Below are 12,189 nucleotides of genomic sequence, written 5' to 3' on the forward strand. Positions count from 1 at the left end.
GCCGGCCACCAGCTGGCCCCCAGCCCGACTCCAGGTGGCAGACTGGGGACACGCAGTGCTAGCCACACCCACAACCAGCTGCACAGGCCTGAGAACTGTCTGACTCGCCCTGGGGATGCTGGGGACATTGGGGACAACCCCAGGTGCATGGGAGGACACACAGGCCCCTGCACCCACGGGGCGCTTCACATGAAGGACGAGGGCACTCTTAGGTCTTGGTATTGGCAGGGGCTCTGGGAAGCAGGCCTCCTGGGTGCCAAGGACAGCAGCCCTGGCTGTGCACAGGACTTGGGGTATCCACGTCCATCGCTCACCGGCCAACCTCACAGGTGCACGGGGTAGGGGCTCCTGCTATCCAGGTGCTACCCAAGGTGGGGGATGGGCAGCCTCGCCCTCAGGGAGGAGGCCAGGTGGACCCCAAGGGGAGACGCTATGCTTGTGTTGCATGCCCACCCCACTCCAGGCCCAGAACCGAGCCTAAGCTGGGCACCATGGACACGTGGCTCTGGCCCAGGGAAGTGCCCTCACAATGGCTTCGTCAGAACCAGAACACGGAGCCCCATCCCGACTGGTCCTCACCTGGGTGCCCGTCCTCATGCGCGTGATGGGTGCGCGGATCCTCACCGCCCGCAGCTGCACCACCTCTAGCTCCACCAGGTCCTGGGAAGAGACTGGGCTCAGGCTGCGGGCCCTTCAAAGTCCCCATCTGGCCCCTGAGCCTCGAGGCCTAGCGGCACAGCTGACCCATGTTAGCATGGCAGGCTTGCTGGGGCCTGTTCTCTCAGCGGGTGGCCCTCGCAGGACAGGTCTCTAGGTCCACTCAACCCCAAATCCAGCTCGTCCTTCTCCCTGACTCAGGACACAGGCAGGCACACAGGAGCCACAGGGTGCGGTGAGAACAGACTGCATATACTCCCACATTCTCATCTCCATGCTTCTGTTGATCTGACCAAATGCCCACTTCAGTGGCCTGCTGACCTGCGCAGCTGACCTGGGCTGTGCTCAGGCTACTAACCCCTCCAGGCCTGCTGACAGGCTCAAGGGGACCCTGTGCCTCCTGACTGCTGTCAATCCTTGGCACTCAGCTGGTCCTGAAAAGCACTCACTCTCCCACCTGCCCCGGGTCCTCCTTCTCTGGTCCATTTCCACTAAGAGGCCTGGGCCACCCAGCAGGACCACCCAGCAGGTTGGGGTGCTGATTCTGAGCTGGGGTTGGACAGCTGGTCCTGGACGCTTTGACCAGACACAGCTCGACATGGATGTGGGTCCAGGGAGCAAGGGGGCCAGCAAGGCCAGGCCACAGGGAAGAAGGGCAGAGGGGAGGGGACAGGGCTGTCGTCCTCTGCCTGGCCCCAGAGAGGAGGAGCCGGGTCCCCCCCAGAGAGAGAAGCCAGCAAGGCACCCGGGGCCTCTGGACCCCGTGGAAGTTTCCAGGCGCTCAGGGCTGCCCTGCGTCTGCTGGCACGGAAGAGGGTGAGGGCGTCCCCTGGTGCTCACAAAGCCTCTGTGGTCACCCGGATGCTTGGAAGCCCGCACTGAAGCTGCGGGCAGAGGAGTCCATCAGTGGACTCATGGTTGGATCAAAGTCCGCCTGGGAAGCAGGATCACACGCCCTGAGCTCAGAGGGCTCGGGCTGCTCGGAGGGGACCCGCTTCTGGGCGAGGGACGCCGGCTGAGATCTGAAGAGGCCCTCCTCCCTGGTGGCCCTGCGTGCCCACGGGGCTGTCCTCAGCCCCCAGCGCTCAGTGTGGCCGGCAGCGGGACCCCAACCTGCACCTGAGGGCCTGGGTCACCACGGCCGAAGGATGCCAGGGGCACCAGGGCCTCTGGGGTACCCCTGAGCCTCTCACAGCCGTGGAGATGACCCGGCCTCCACTCCAGGAGATGGAGGTGCCCGACCCCCGGGAAAGGCAGCGGACCTCGGATGCTGACCCCCGGCCTGGAGCCCCCCATGCAGGCGGGGCAGGAGGCCCGCCCAGCAGGGACAGCTGTCTGGTGACCAGGAGGAGCAATCAGGCCTGTCCCCCCAGCAGAGGCTTGGGGACACCTGACTGTGGCAGGTGGCTCACGGTCCCTCCTGGAGGTGCCACCCGTGACTGATTCTCAATCTGCCACACTTGGGGCACGACCCTGAGCGCACGCACACTGTCACCCACACAGTGTCCCCTCCTCTGTCCCTGGCACATAATCAAACCCCACTGGGAACGAGCCAGCAAGACCAAGAGCCTGGCCACATCCCAGACCTGCCATACGAGGACAGGGCCACTGGCTGGTCACTCCAGGGGCTCTATGCAAATGGGAGCCAGAGGCACAGAGCTGAGGACCGAGGAGAGGACCGCACAGTGTCCACCCACTGGGGGCACGGGGTGGGGTGGTGGCCTGGCCCGCCACAGGAGACCTGGGAGCCTCGGCCTGCAGGAGGCACCCGGGGACGGGGCCCACATGGGCAGTTTGTCCCAGGAGGGGACACATAAGGACAGTAGGTTCAGGGGCAGGTCCCCAGGAGTGCCTGGCACCGCTGGCCACACGGGGCTGCCTGGACCCAGGGCACCAACCCGCAGGGCTCCCCACCCCAGGCGTGGCTGGTGCCGGCCACCACGGGCTCAGGGATACCTGGGAGCCCACGATGACCTTGCCAGTGTCCGCGTCCGCCGCTTGCACGACGCCCGACATGGTGCTGCTGCCCACGGCCAGGCCACGGACCAGCCCTGTGCTGCCCACGGTGGCCACGCTGGCATTGCTGATGGAGAAGAGGATGTGGGACTGCAGCTGGGGACCGCCCTCAGAGGTGACCTGCGGGGCAGACGCGTGGCTTCGTGGGCACCTGCACACGCGTCAGGAACGTCCACCCTCGGGCCAGCAGAGGCCACAGGCGGGCTTGTCCTGAGGCGGGGCGGTGGCCTCCTCGCTGGGACCCGCTGGGGACATGAGTGGGAGGGACAGGCCTCGGCTCCTACCTGCATCGTGGCCCCGATGATCAGCGTCACCCTCCTGGGAATCAGCCTGAATGGGGGGAAGACTTGAGGGCACCGGAGAGGACGGGTGAGCCTCGGTCACGTGGGTCACATGGGGCACAGCGCCCACGCCTCAGGAGCTGGTGGGCAGAGGTCGGGCGGCGATGATGGACAGTGGACCGGTAGCCATGGGTGACCGTGGGGGCCTTGGTAGGGCACGCGTCCTCTGGCCCAGGACAGACCTACAGAGCCCAAGGCGGGTCCTGTGATGGGGACACAGCCCTTGGGGGCTCACACACGTCACCGTCTGCCACCTCTGGCTCCCAAGGTCCCTCCAGATCCCTGAGGACGTGAGGAGCCCAGAGGCCATCTACTCCAGCATCCTCGAGATTTCTGAGGCTCAAAGAGGGGCCGAGGGGCAGGCAGAAGGGACACAGCGCACCCCCCCACACGGCAGGTCCCCACCCCCTGGGCAGCCCCACAAGTCCCCGCGGCCATGGGAGCTGCCAGGATGCTGCCCATGGTAGGAGGGTCAGCCTCCCAGGGCTGTGCCAGGGGGAGGAAGGTGACCGTGCCCTGGAGGCCAGCACCATCCCCTGGAAGCCTACTCTGTCCCCTGGAGTTCTGCACTGTCCCCTGGAGGCAGGCATGGCCCCTGCCAGCTTTGGACGCAGGTCAACAAAGCCCACTGGCCCCTGCGGGGCCAAATCCCTTGGAGGGTCCAAACAACAGGGTGCCCTGGCCCCGGTGGCCTTGGCAGTAAGACTCTAAGGACCCGACAGAGCCCAGCGTCACACGGAGACAGGGGCTTCAGGGCTGCCTTCCCCAGAGCGGCCGGCCCTGGGTGGCTCCGGGTGGCTCAGTGACCCCTCTGCCCGCACAGCCCCATGGCAGGAGCTCAGCCCCCAGGCGCCTGGGCGGAGGCTCAGGTCAGGTCTACACAGTGCATCTGCCACTTCCCTACGGGCCACTCTCTGGGAACAGCTCTTGCTCGTCCCCTTGCCATGTGACTAGGCATGCCTCTCCTTAGGGCCACACAGACCCCCTGTGTCACAGAGGGAGATTAGAAACACTCAGGCTGGGCTCAGGGGCCCACGCCTGTCATCCCAGCGGTTTGGGAGGCTGAGGCAGGAGGATCGCCAGTTGGAGGCCAGCCTCAGCAAAAGTGAGGCCCTGAGCAACTCAGTGAGACCCTGTCTCTAAATAAAATGCAAAACAGGGCTGGGGACAGGACTCAGTGGTCGAGGGCCCCTGGGTTTAAGCCCTGGTACCAAAAAGCAAAACCCCCAGCCACCTCTCTCCAGCACTGAGACCTGCCTCCCGGCCCCGGGGCCGGGTGGAGACCCTCTCCTCAGAAGCCAGGACGGGCACACATTTTAACAGGGCCTCTCCGTGGTGACTTCCTGGGCTGTTGCTGGACCGTCCAGCCTGTCACCAAGAAGACACCCTCCCCCAGCAGGGGCAGACCCCAGAGGGCGTGAGAAGGGCCGGTTTACTTCAATCTGCTGCGGGGTCGAGCTGATCCTCTGTCCGGCGGTATCGGTCACGCTTGCGGTCAGGCTGGTCTGGCCGATGGCCATGCCATGGACCAGGAACGCAGCCGTGCAGCTGTCCAGGGCTTCGTCCAGGGCCCTGAAACAGACGGGGCGCTGGGTTCCACCTCCGGGTCAGACCTGCCAAGGAGGGCGCAGTCGGTCCAGCACTGTCCCTGAGAAGCCCGCCTGACCCCCGGGAGGACTCACACCAGGGTGATGATCTGGGAGGCCGCCCGCAGCTTGAGGTCCATGAAGGCAAAGTACTTGGCCAGGAAAGACTTCTTGTAAAAGTCCAGCACTCGGACGTGGGCCTTGACCATCTTTCCAATCTCCACCTGTGTCGGGGGGACAGAGGCTTGAAGGACCAGTTCCCTCAGGTGGGGACAGTGACCTCAAAACCAATGCCCTAGGAGCTGGCGATGAGTCGCCCAGGATGACCTCTCTCTGGACTAGGTCAATCAACAAACGAACACCAATTAAGTACTTATTGTATACAACAGGGCTTGGGGACACTAAGAGACAAAAATTCCACTCCCTACTCTTAATGGATGAACCACAGAACCCCGAAAATAAGGTATAGCTTAGTCCAGGCGAGGTGGCCCACGCCTGTCATCCCAGCAGCTCGGAAGGCTGAGGCAGGAGGATCGTGAGTTCAAAGCCAGCCTCAGCAACAGTGAGGCCCTAAGCAAATCAGTGAGGCCCTGTCTCTAAATAAAATGCAAAATAGGGCTGGGGATGCGGCTAAGGGGCTGAGTTTCCCTGAGTCCAATCCCTGGTACGCTCATTCAAAAAAAAGAAAGAAAGAAAAAAATATATATAGCTTATAACTCCATCATGCATTCAACAGGAGCTCAATAAGTGCTCACCAACTGAACAGTTCACATCTGGCAGTGCATAATAGCAAGTGGGGGCTGGAAATGCTTAGCAAAAAAAAAGGAATCTAGTAAGGAAATGAGCAGAGAAATCACATTATGGGAGGAATATTTAAGACCCGGTCGGGAATGTTAGCACTTTAGCTAATGATACTTTGTAGGTAAGTAGCCTAAGCTGCCTGAATATTTGCCTTTTAATTACCAACCGTTACACCCACTGGGTCAAACAAGAGGCTGACAGCACCCCCTGGAAGCCTGGCATGGGTTACCTCTGATATTGGGAGTCATAAAAATTTCCTGATGAGCTGGGTGCCTGTAATCCCAGTGGCACGGGAGGCTGAGGCAGGAGGATCGTGAGCCTCAGCAACAGTGAGGCCCTAAGCAACTCAGTGAGGCCCTGTCTCTCAATAAAATACCAAAAGGGCTGGGGACGGGGCTCAGGGGTCGAGTGCCCCTGGGATCAGTCCTGGTACCAAAAAAATATAATAATAATAATAAAAAGAAAAAGTTTCCTGATGAGGCCAAAGAAAACCCAGATCTATTATTTACCATTTTGCAAGAGCAATTGGAGGCCCTGAGCTCTCCCCAGGGTGGTGAAATTCCAGAGGAGCACAGCTGCACCCGGGATGGGGGGCCCGGCTGCTGTGTGACCTGCGGGTGCTGGAGGACACGGGTCCCAGGCCAGGCTGGCTTAGCTGACCTCGCCAGGGTCTATGGCTGAGCCCCGCGGATGTCGGCTGGATGAGGAAACCGGACAGCAGTGGAGATGCTGCCCCTCCCCACCCAGCCAGGGAGCTCAGAGCAGCCCAAGGGCAGTGGGAAGGCCAGCTTTGAGGGGACATGTCCACTGACCTTGTCAACCACGCGGACATACAGCTCGTGGATGTCTGAGATGTAGACGGTGGCCTCGGCTGGGGCCAGGAAGGGCAGGCACAGGTCATGGATCAGGACGGTGGCCGAGCCTGGCAGTAAAGGGTGCACCTGCAAGATGTGGTGTGGGTGGAGTCAGGCCCCCATCTCTGGGGTGCCGCTGCCTGAGACCAGTGCTTGGAGGCAGTGGGCAAGGACATCCACAACCCAAGGGGTGTTCTGTCTACTTCCGTGGGCCCCATGGCCAGCCAGCAGAGGAGCTGGGGATGTAAAATGTCCGTGCTGGGGATCTCAGAAAGAGCGTCTATCTCAACTTTGTCCATTTTACAAAGAGAGGAAAATGGAAGCTGCTCAGAGAGGGGCAGCGGGCGGCCTTGGGACACACAGCAACCTGAAGGCAGAGTCAGGATTTAACCCCAGGAGGCCAGGTCCTGTTCTGGCCGTCTGTTTCTGTGACTCAATGGGGCGAGGCTGCCAACCAGGAGCCAGCAGAATAGGAGACAGGTGCTTTCAAAAGTGAGTTCTAAGAAACCCCCATTAGAGCTCACAGCGTCACAGAACCTGGGGACCGACCCCAGAGGTCACTCAGGCAGATGCTCCTAGAGGCTCATCCATCTCTACGCCCTGGCTTTGCTTGAGGTAGTGACCACAGCAAACGCACCAAGTGAAGGAGCAAACCTGAGCTGGTGTTTTCTGGACTTTTAGCTGCCAATGTCCCCATTTTAACTCTTCTCTCCCAACCCCTTCCAGGGACCCCACTTTCTACAGAATCTCCCCCCTAACAAATGGCACCCCAGTCTCTCTCTTGTGCTGCCAGATGATGGGCATCCCCACACTGGACGTTTCTCAGCTGAACATGGACCAGCTGCAACATGTCATAGTGCTTAGGTGAGTATTTCACCTGGGGGTTTTCGGTTGGGGCGGGCAGGGCCAAGGGGGGTTGCGGCCCGTCTCTAGCTCACTTTGCTTCCTGCTCTTTGGGATCCCCTACTCAGGGGAAGGGCGATGTGCACAGCGACAGGTCAGTATCTGCTAAGAGGACTTTCAGTACTAAGAATCTGGAGGGGGAAAAATCAGGCTTTGGACTCAAAAGGAGACAAGCAGCCAAGATCATATCGCACCCTGGTTAAAACACGTCCACGGCTTTCCAGTGCTCTGAGGTTGAGCCCGAATCCTCAACGTGTCCTACTGGAGACTGCGGTGGCCAAGGCCGCAACCCCCCTTGGCACTGCCTGCCCTGGCTGAAAACCACTCAGTTGAAATACACGCCTAAGCAATACGACACTCGCAGGGCCACAGTCTCACTGCACCATCCCTCATAACCATCAAGCCCCAGCCACATCAACCTTCTCTCCTGTCCTCACGGTCAGCAGGCTCCTGCCCGCCTACCTGCCGTGTGACCTTATAGTCCACCTTGGAGGTCTGGGATACAGCCAGGATGGTGGTGCATGCCTGTAATCCCAGCAGCTTGGGAGGCTGAGGAAGGAGGATGGTGAGTGGGAGGCTGGCCTCAGCCAAAGCGAGGCCCTAAGCTCTTCTCCCTTGAGCTGTGCCTTCTGACTCCAACTCAGCCTCCACCCCATACAGGGGAGGCCCCTCCATTACTTTGCTGACTTCTCCCAGGGGCTCCTGTCACCGTCTCTAACACAGCCTTAATGGAGAGCACCACTCAGCACCTCCTTCCCCTCCTGGCCTCTCCACCCTATGCTGGGCCTGGTGCCTGGCACAGCCTGGACCCTGGGCACCTCCCTCATCAGACAGAGGCTCTGAGGGATTCTCCAGATGCACAGACACCTGGTCCTTGAGCCAGCCTGGCTGTCCAAAGTCTGAACCTGCCTAGTGAAGACATGGAACTTCCGGAAAAATACCCGTGCACCCCCATTCATGCGGGAAGTACTCCCCGTCGGGGCTCCTGGTGCCAGAAGAGTCGGGGGATGCCTGTGGCAGCCAGGACGGAGGTGTCGGGGGGAAGGATGGGCAGCCAGTGGGAAAGGCCAGTGGGTACATCTGCCCCCCAAGGAGAGCCCATTGGGAACCGCAGAGAAGAACGAGAAACTTCAATTTTTGCACATTTTAAACAGAGGCAGAAAAGGACAGTGGGAAGGTCACTGTCCCTTCCGCTCAGCTGTCAGAGGGTGGACGTGTGGCCATCTTCTGGAGGCTGGCCTGCCCTGTGTCTGGGGTGCCCTGGCTCCCTTCACCTCTGTGATGACGCTGGGGCCTCACAGGCCACGTTGGGGACAAACTGGTGGCTGTGGGGACCTGCGCCTGACCCTACCAGGACCACAGCCCCTGCCTCTCATGGCCTGGGTCCCGGGCTCCTCGGCCAAGCTGGAAGGACAGAGCTGGGGACAAGCCAGGCCTGGAGTGAGCCCTGGATTCCAAGAGCTGGAGTGTCACCCGAGGACATTGGCAGACGGAGCCCAGGGCAAAGTTGTGTCACCTGTTTGCAGGTGACGAATGCAGTGCTGCCCTGAAGAACCAGTTGCCATCCCAGCCCCCGCCTCCTCCCCAGGCCCCCACCCTGCTTTAAAGTCCCCCGACAGGTGGCCTTCGCAGAGACCAAGGACACGGGGATATCTCTGCCTCTCCGCGGCCGCGGGCTCCTGTTCCCTGAAAACCTGTGCAGGCTCCATGGTGGGCCAAGCATGCGGGACAGAGGGGACTGTGTCTCTTCCTGTGCCCCAGGAGTCACCCTCAGCCCAGAGGACGACCTCGGCTCGCGTGACAATCTCAGGCTCTGAGGGGAGTCCTGGCCTGGGTGCTGGGCATGTGCCCCTCTGTCCACAGACCAGTGTCACAGAAAAGTAGGGCCACCTGAGCTCAGGCCCAGCTGCTGCCACTGCTCCCTGCCTGCTCCCCAAACTGTGTCCCCAGCAGCAGTGGCACCAGGCCCTGCACTGCTTCCCAGGGCCTAGGAGACACCAAGAGGCACCACTGTGTCCTCTGCTGCCCTGTCAACGTCATCCCACACCCAGCAGAGCCCTTGGCCTGACAGGAACGCCAGCCCCGCAGAAGGGACACAGCAGTGAGAAGTGGCAGTCGCTCAGGTGGCAGGGGACGCTTGGCCCTGCTCCTGTGACCTCGCAGCCTCAGCTGGAGGGCTCATCTTGACCCACCAGGATATGTCAGTTGGAGAGGGACCCGAGCTCATGTCAGGGAAGTGCCCCTCTGTGTGCCCGCTGGACACGGGGCCGAGTGGCTGAGCTGGCCATGGCCTGCACAGCCTGGCTGCCCCGAGCACAGGACAACAGGCCCTACGCCTCCCTTCCAGGGGCCAAGGGCTGTCCCTGAATTCTCAGTGTCCAGGAGGAAGAGGAAGTGTCCCAGCAGGGGTGAGACCCAGCAGGTCCCCGAACTAGCAGCTGAAGACCAAGGAAATGTGTGAAGTGTCCTCTGGAGGAGGCTGGGAGGACCTTCAGACGGTCAGCACTGAAGGGGACATCCCTCCCAGGGCCACAGAGGCCCACAGGGCAGGGCCCAGTTTCCCTCTAGAGCCTCGAGAGTCCCTGCAGGAGGAGGAGGAGGAGGAGGAGAGGACGAAGAGGAGGAGGAGGCGGAGGGGGAGGAGGAGGAGGAGCAGGAGGAGGAGGAGGGGGGGAGCAGGAGGAGGAGGAGGAGCAGGAGGAGGAGGCAGGAGGAAGAGGAGGAAGAGGACGATGAAGAGGAGGAGGAGGGGGAGGGGAGTTGGAGGAGGGGGAGGGGGAGGAGGAGGAGCAGGAGGAGGAGGAGCAGGAGGAGGAGGAGGAGGGGGAGGAGGAGGTGGAGAAGAAGGAGCAGGAGGAGGAGAAGGAAAAGGAGGAGGAGGAGGAGGAGGAGGAGGGGGAGGAGGGGGAGGAGGAGGAGGAGGAGGGGGAGGGGGAGGAGGAGGAAGAGGAGGAGGAGGAGGAGGAGGAAGAGGAGGAGGAGCAGGAGGAGGAGCAGGAGGAGGAGGGGGAGGAGAAGGAGGAGGAGGAGGAGAAGGAGAAGGAGGAGCAGGAGGAGGAAGAGCAGGAGGAGGAGGGGGAGGAGGAGCAGGAGGTTATTCCAGAGAACTTCTGGGGACAAAGCTGTTCTCAGGGGGCCTGCCTCACAGGTTATTCTGCCAGAGGGCTGGGTGGGCCCACCTGGGGTCCTGCCTGCAAGGGGACACTGTTCCCCTCAAGATCCCACAGAAGGGAAGACACAGGGATGGCCCAGTGACCAGTGCATGTTCCAGGGAGAGGCGGCTAGGGCTCTGCAGTGGCCTCTCCCCTCAGCCTCCGGACGTAACGGAGACAGGCACCAGCTGCCTACATCTTCAGGCTGACTGGGAGGGGTTTTTCCTTTCTTTTTCAAAATTTTTAAAAATACTTAAGTATTTTTTTTTAAATGACGATGTGGCCCAGTGGCAGAGCGCTTGCCTAGCACGCCTGCGGCCCTGGGTTCCATCCCTGGTACCAAAAAAAAAGAGAGAAAGAAAGAAAATGGAGTCCTACCTCACCCCACAAACCCAGCGTATTGTTTCAAAGACTGAAGTGCAAGAGCTGGAATTTTAAGTCTAGAAGAAAACATGGATCTTCACGACCTCGATTTTTAACAGATTCTTAGATCTCACATCAAACACAGGAGCAAGGACACAAGGAAACAGAGACACCGCACCCCTCAAAATGAAAGCCGTGAGCGCAAGACGATGCTACCAAAAAATCAAAAGATGACCTAAGGAACAGGAGACAGAGGGCTGGTGTCATCAAGAAAGCGTGACAGTAAACCTGGGGCTGGGGCTGAGCCGCAGGGCCTGGCCCAGTATGTGGGAGGCACTGGCTCGATTCCCAGCACGGCCCCTGAATAAGTAAAGATCCATCAACAACTAATAAAAATATTTTTAAAAAAGATGAAATATGGGCCCAGGATCTGAGCAGACATTTGTCTAACAAAGCCACAGAAACACACGGGTGACGAGCACAGGAACAGTCACCACACCATCAGCCATCAGGCAGATGCCAACGGTCACCGCAGTGCAAAACCACTGTCCAAAGATGGCTAGAACTTAAGTCTGATAAGTACAAGTGTTGACAAGGATGTGGGGCAGCCAGGGCCCTCACGCAGGTAGGGGACATGAGGAGCCGGGGCCCTCCCTAGGCTCCACCGCAGGAACGGGGTTGCTGAGCCACTCGGGAAATCCGCCAGGAAGTTCCTGGATGGTTTCCACAGTCCCTGCAGACTCGGGGACTGCATTCCTGGGTATAGGGACGACAGAAGTGAGAACGGTCACTGAAGTGGGCCGCGTGAGAGAGCGGGTGAGGACAGGAAGGTGGTGGCCACAGGGCCCCGGTTTCTTTTGGAGATAATGACAACACTCTCGACACTGACCGTCGTGGTGGCCGGGCCTGTGTGTGGACACCAAAATCCACCAAGTCCTACCTTCAGGGGGCGACGCCCACGGTACCCGAGTCGCACTGTGGTCTAGACGTCACCAAGTGATAGGAACCAGCCAGGGGCACGGTGCAGCCCCCAGGCCCTCCCTGCTCCTCGACTTGCCTCCGTCCCATCACCTAGCACCAAGGTCACACCCAGGTCCCCTTAGCTGACACTTCCAAGTGTGTCCCTGACAGTGGCTAGTGCCCCTCACTTTGTACCTGTCCCAGCCCACAGGCCGTGACTTGGGGACCCCCACATTGAGACGGTCAGGAGGTGAACGGACCGGGGCTCACTGGACACCGCTCAGGGTGACACATGTGATCACTGGTGACACCATGGACTCTCTGCGGCAGTGGGTGAGGCCACCTCGCGGGCAGACGGCTCAGGCCCTGGACGCAGGCTGGGTCTGGACGTCTGCTGGCCTAGGAGGGCCGCCTGCTTCCCTAGGCCAGGCCCAGGGCAGGGACCGGCGGGGGGACTGCAGGTGGCCCCCAGGCAGGTGCCACCGCTGGGCCAGGGCCCCGGGAGTTGCACCAGCACCCACGCCAGGCGACCACCCTGGCCTCCTTGAGGTCCGTG

General features: G+C 60.9%; 1 protein-coding gene across 1 annotated transcript in view; it reads right to left on the bottom strand.

Annotated features, from left to right (window-relative positions):
* The window catches only part of LOC124090918 (nuclear pore membrane glycoprotein 210-like), a 29,293-nt gene that overhangs the window by 11,565 nt on the left and 5,539 nt on the right, over nucleotides 1–12,189 (bottom strand). Inside the window, exons 9-14 of the mRNA XM_058578489.1 lie at nucleotides 6,214–6,342; nucleotides 4,697–4,824; nucleotides 4,422–4,586; nucleotides 2,958–3,003; nucleotides 2,614–2,793; nucleotides 580–660 (exon numbers count right to left, since the gene is read on the bottom strand). Of these exons, the coding sequence (XP_058434472.1) occupies nucleotides 580–660; nucleotides 2,614–2,793; nucleotides 2,958–3,003; nucleotides 4,422–4,586; nucleotides 4,697–4,824; nucleotides 6,214–6,342 (729 nt within the window). The remainder of the gene's footprint in view (nucleotides 1–579; nucleotides 661–2,613; nucleotides 2,794–2,957; nucleotides 3,004–4,421; nucleotides 4,587–4,696; nucleotides 4,825–6,213; nucleotides 6,343–12,189) is intronic.

Source organism: Marmota monax, unplaced genomic scaffold, assembly GCF_021218885.2.
Source record: "Marmota monax isolate L192 unplaced genomic scaffold, Marmota_monax_Labrador192_F-V1.1 WCK01_AAM20220418_F8-fsc00999, whole genome shotgun sequence".
NCBI classification, from domain to species: Eukaryota; Metazoa; Chordata; class Mammalia; order Rodentia; family Sciuridae; genus Marmota; species Marmota monax.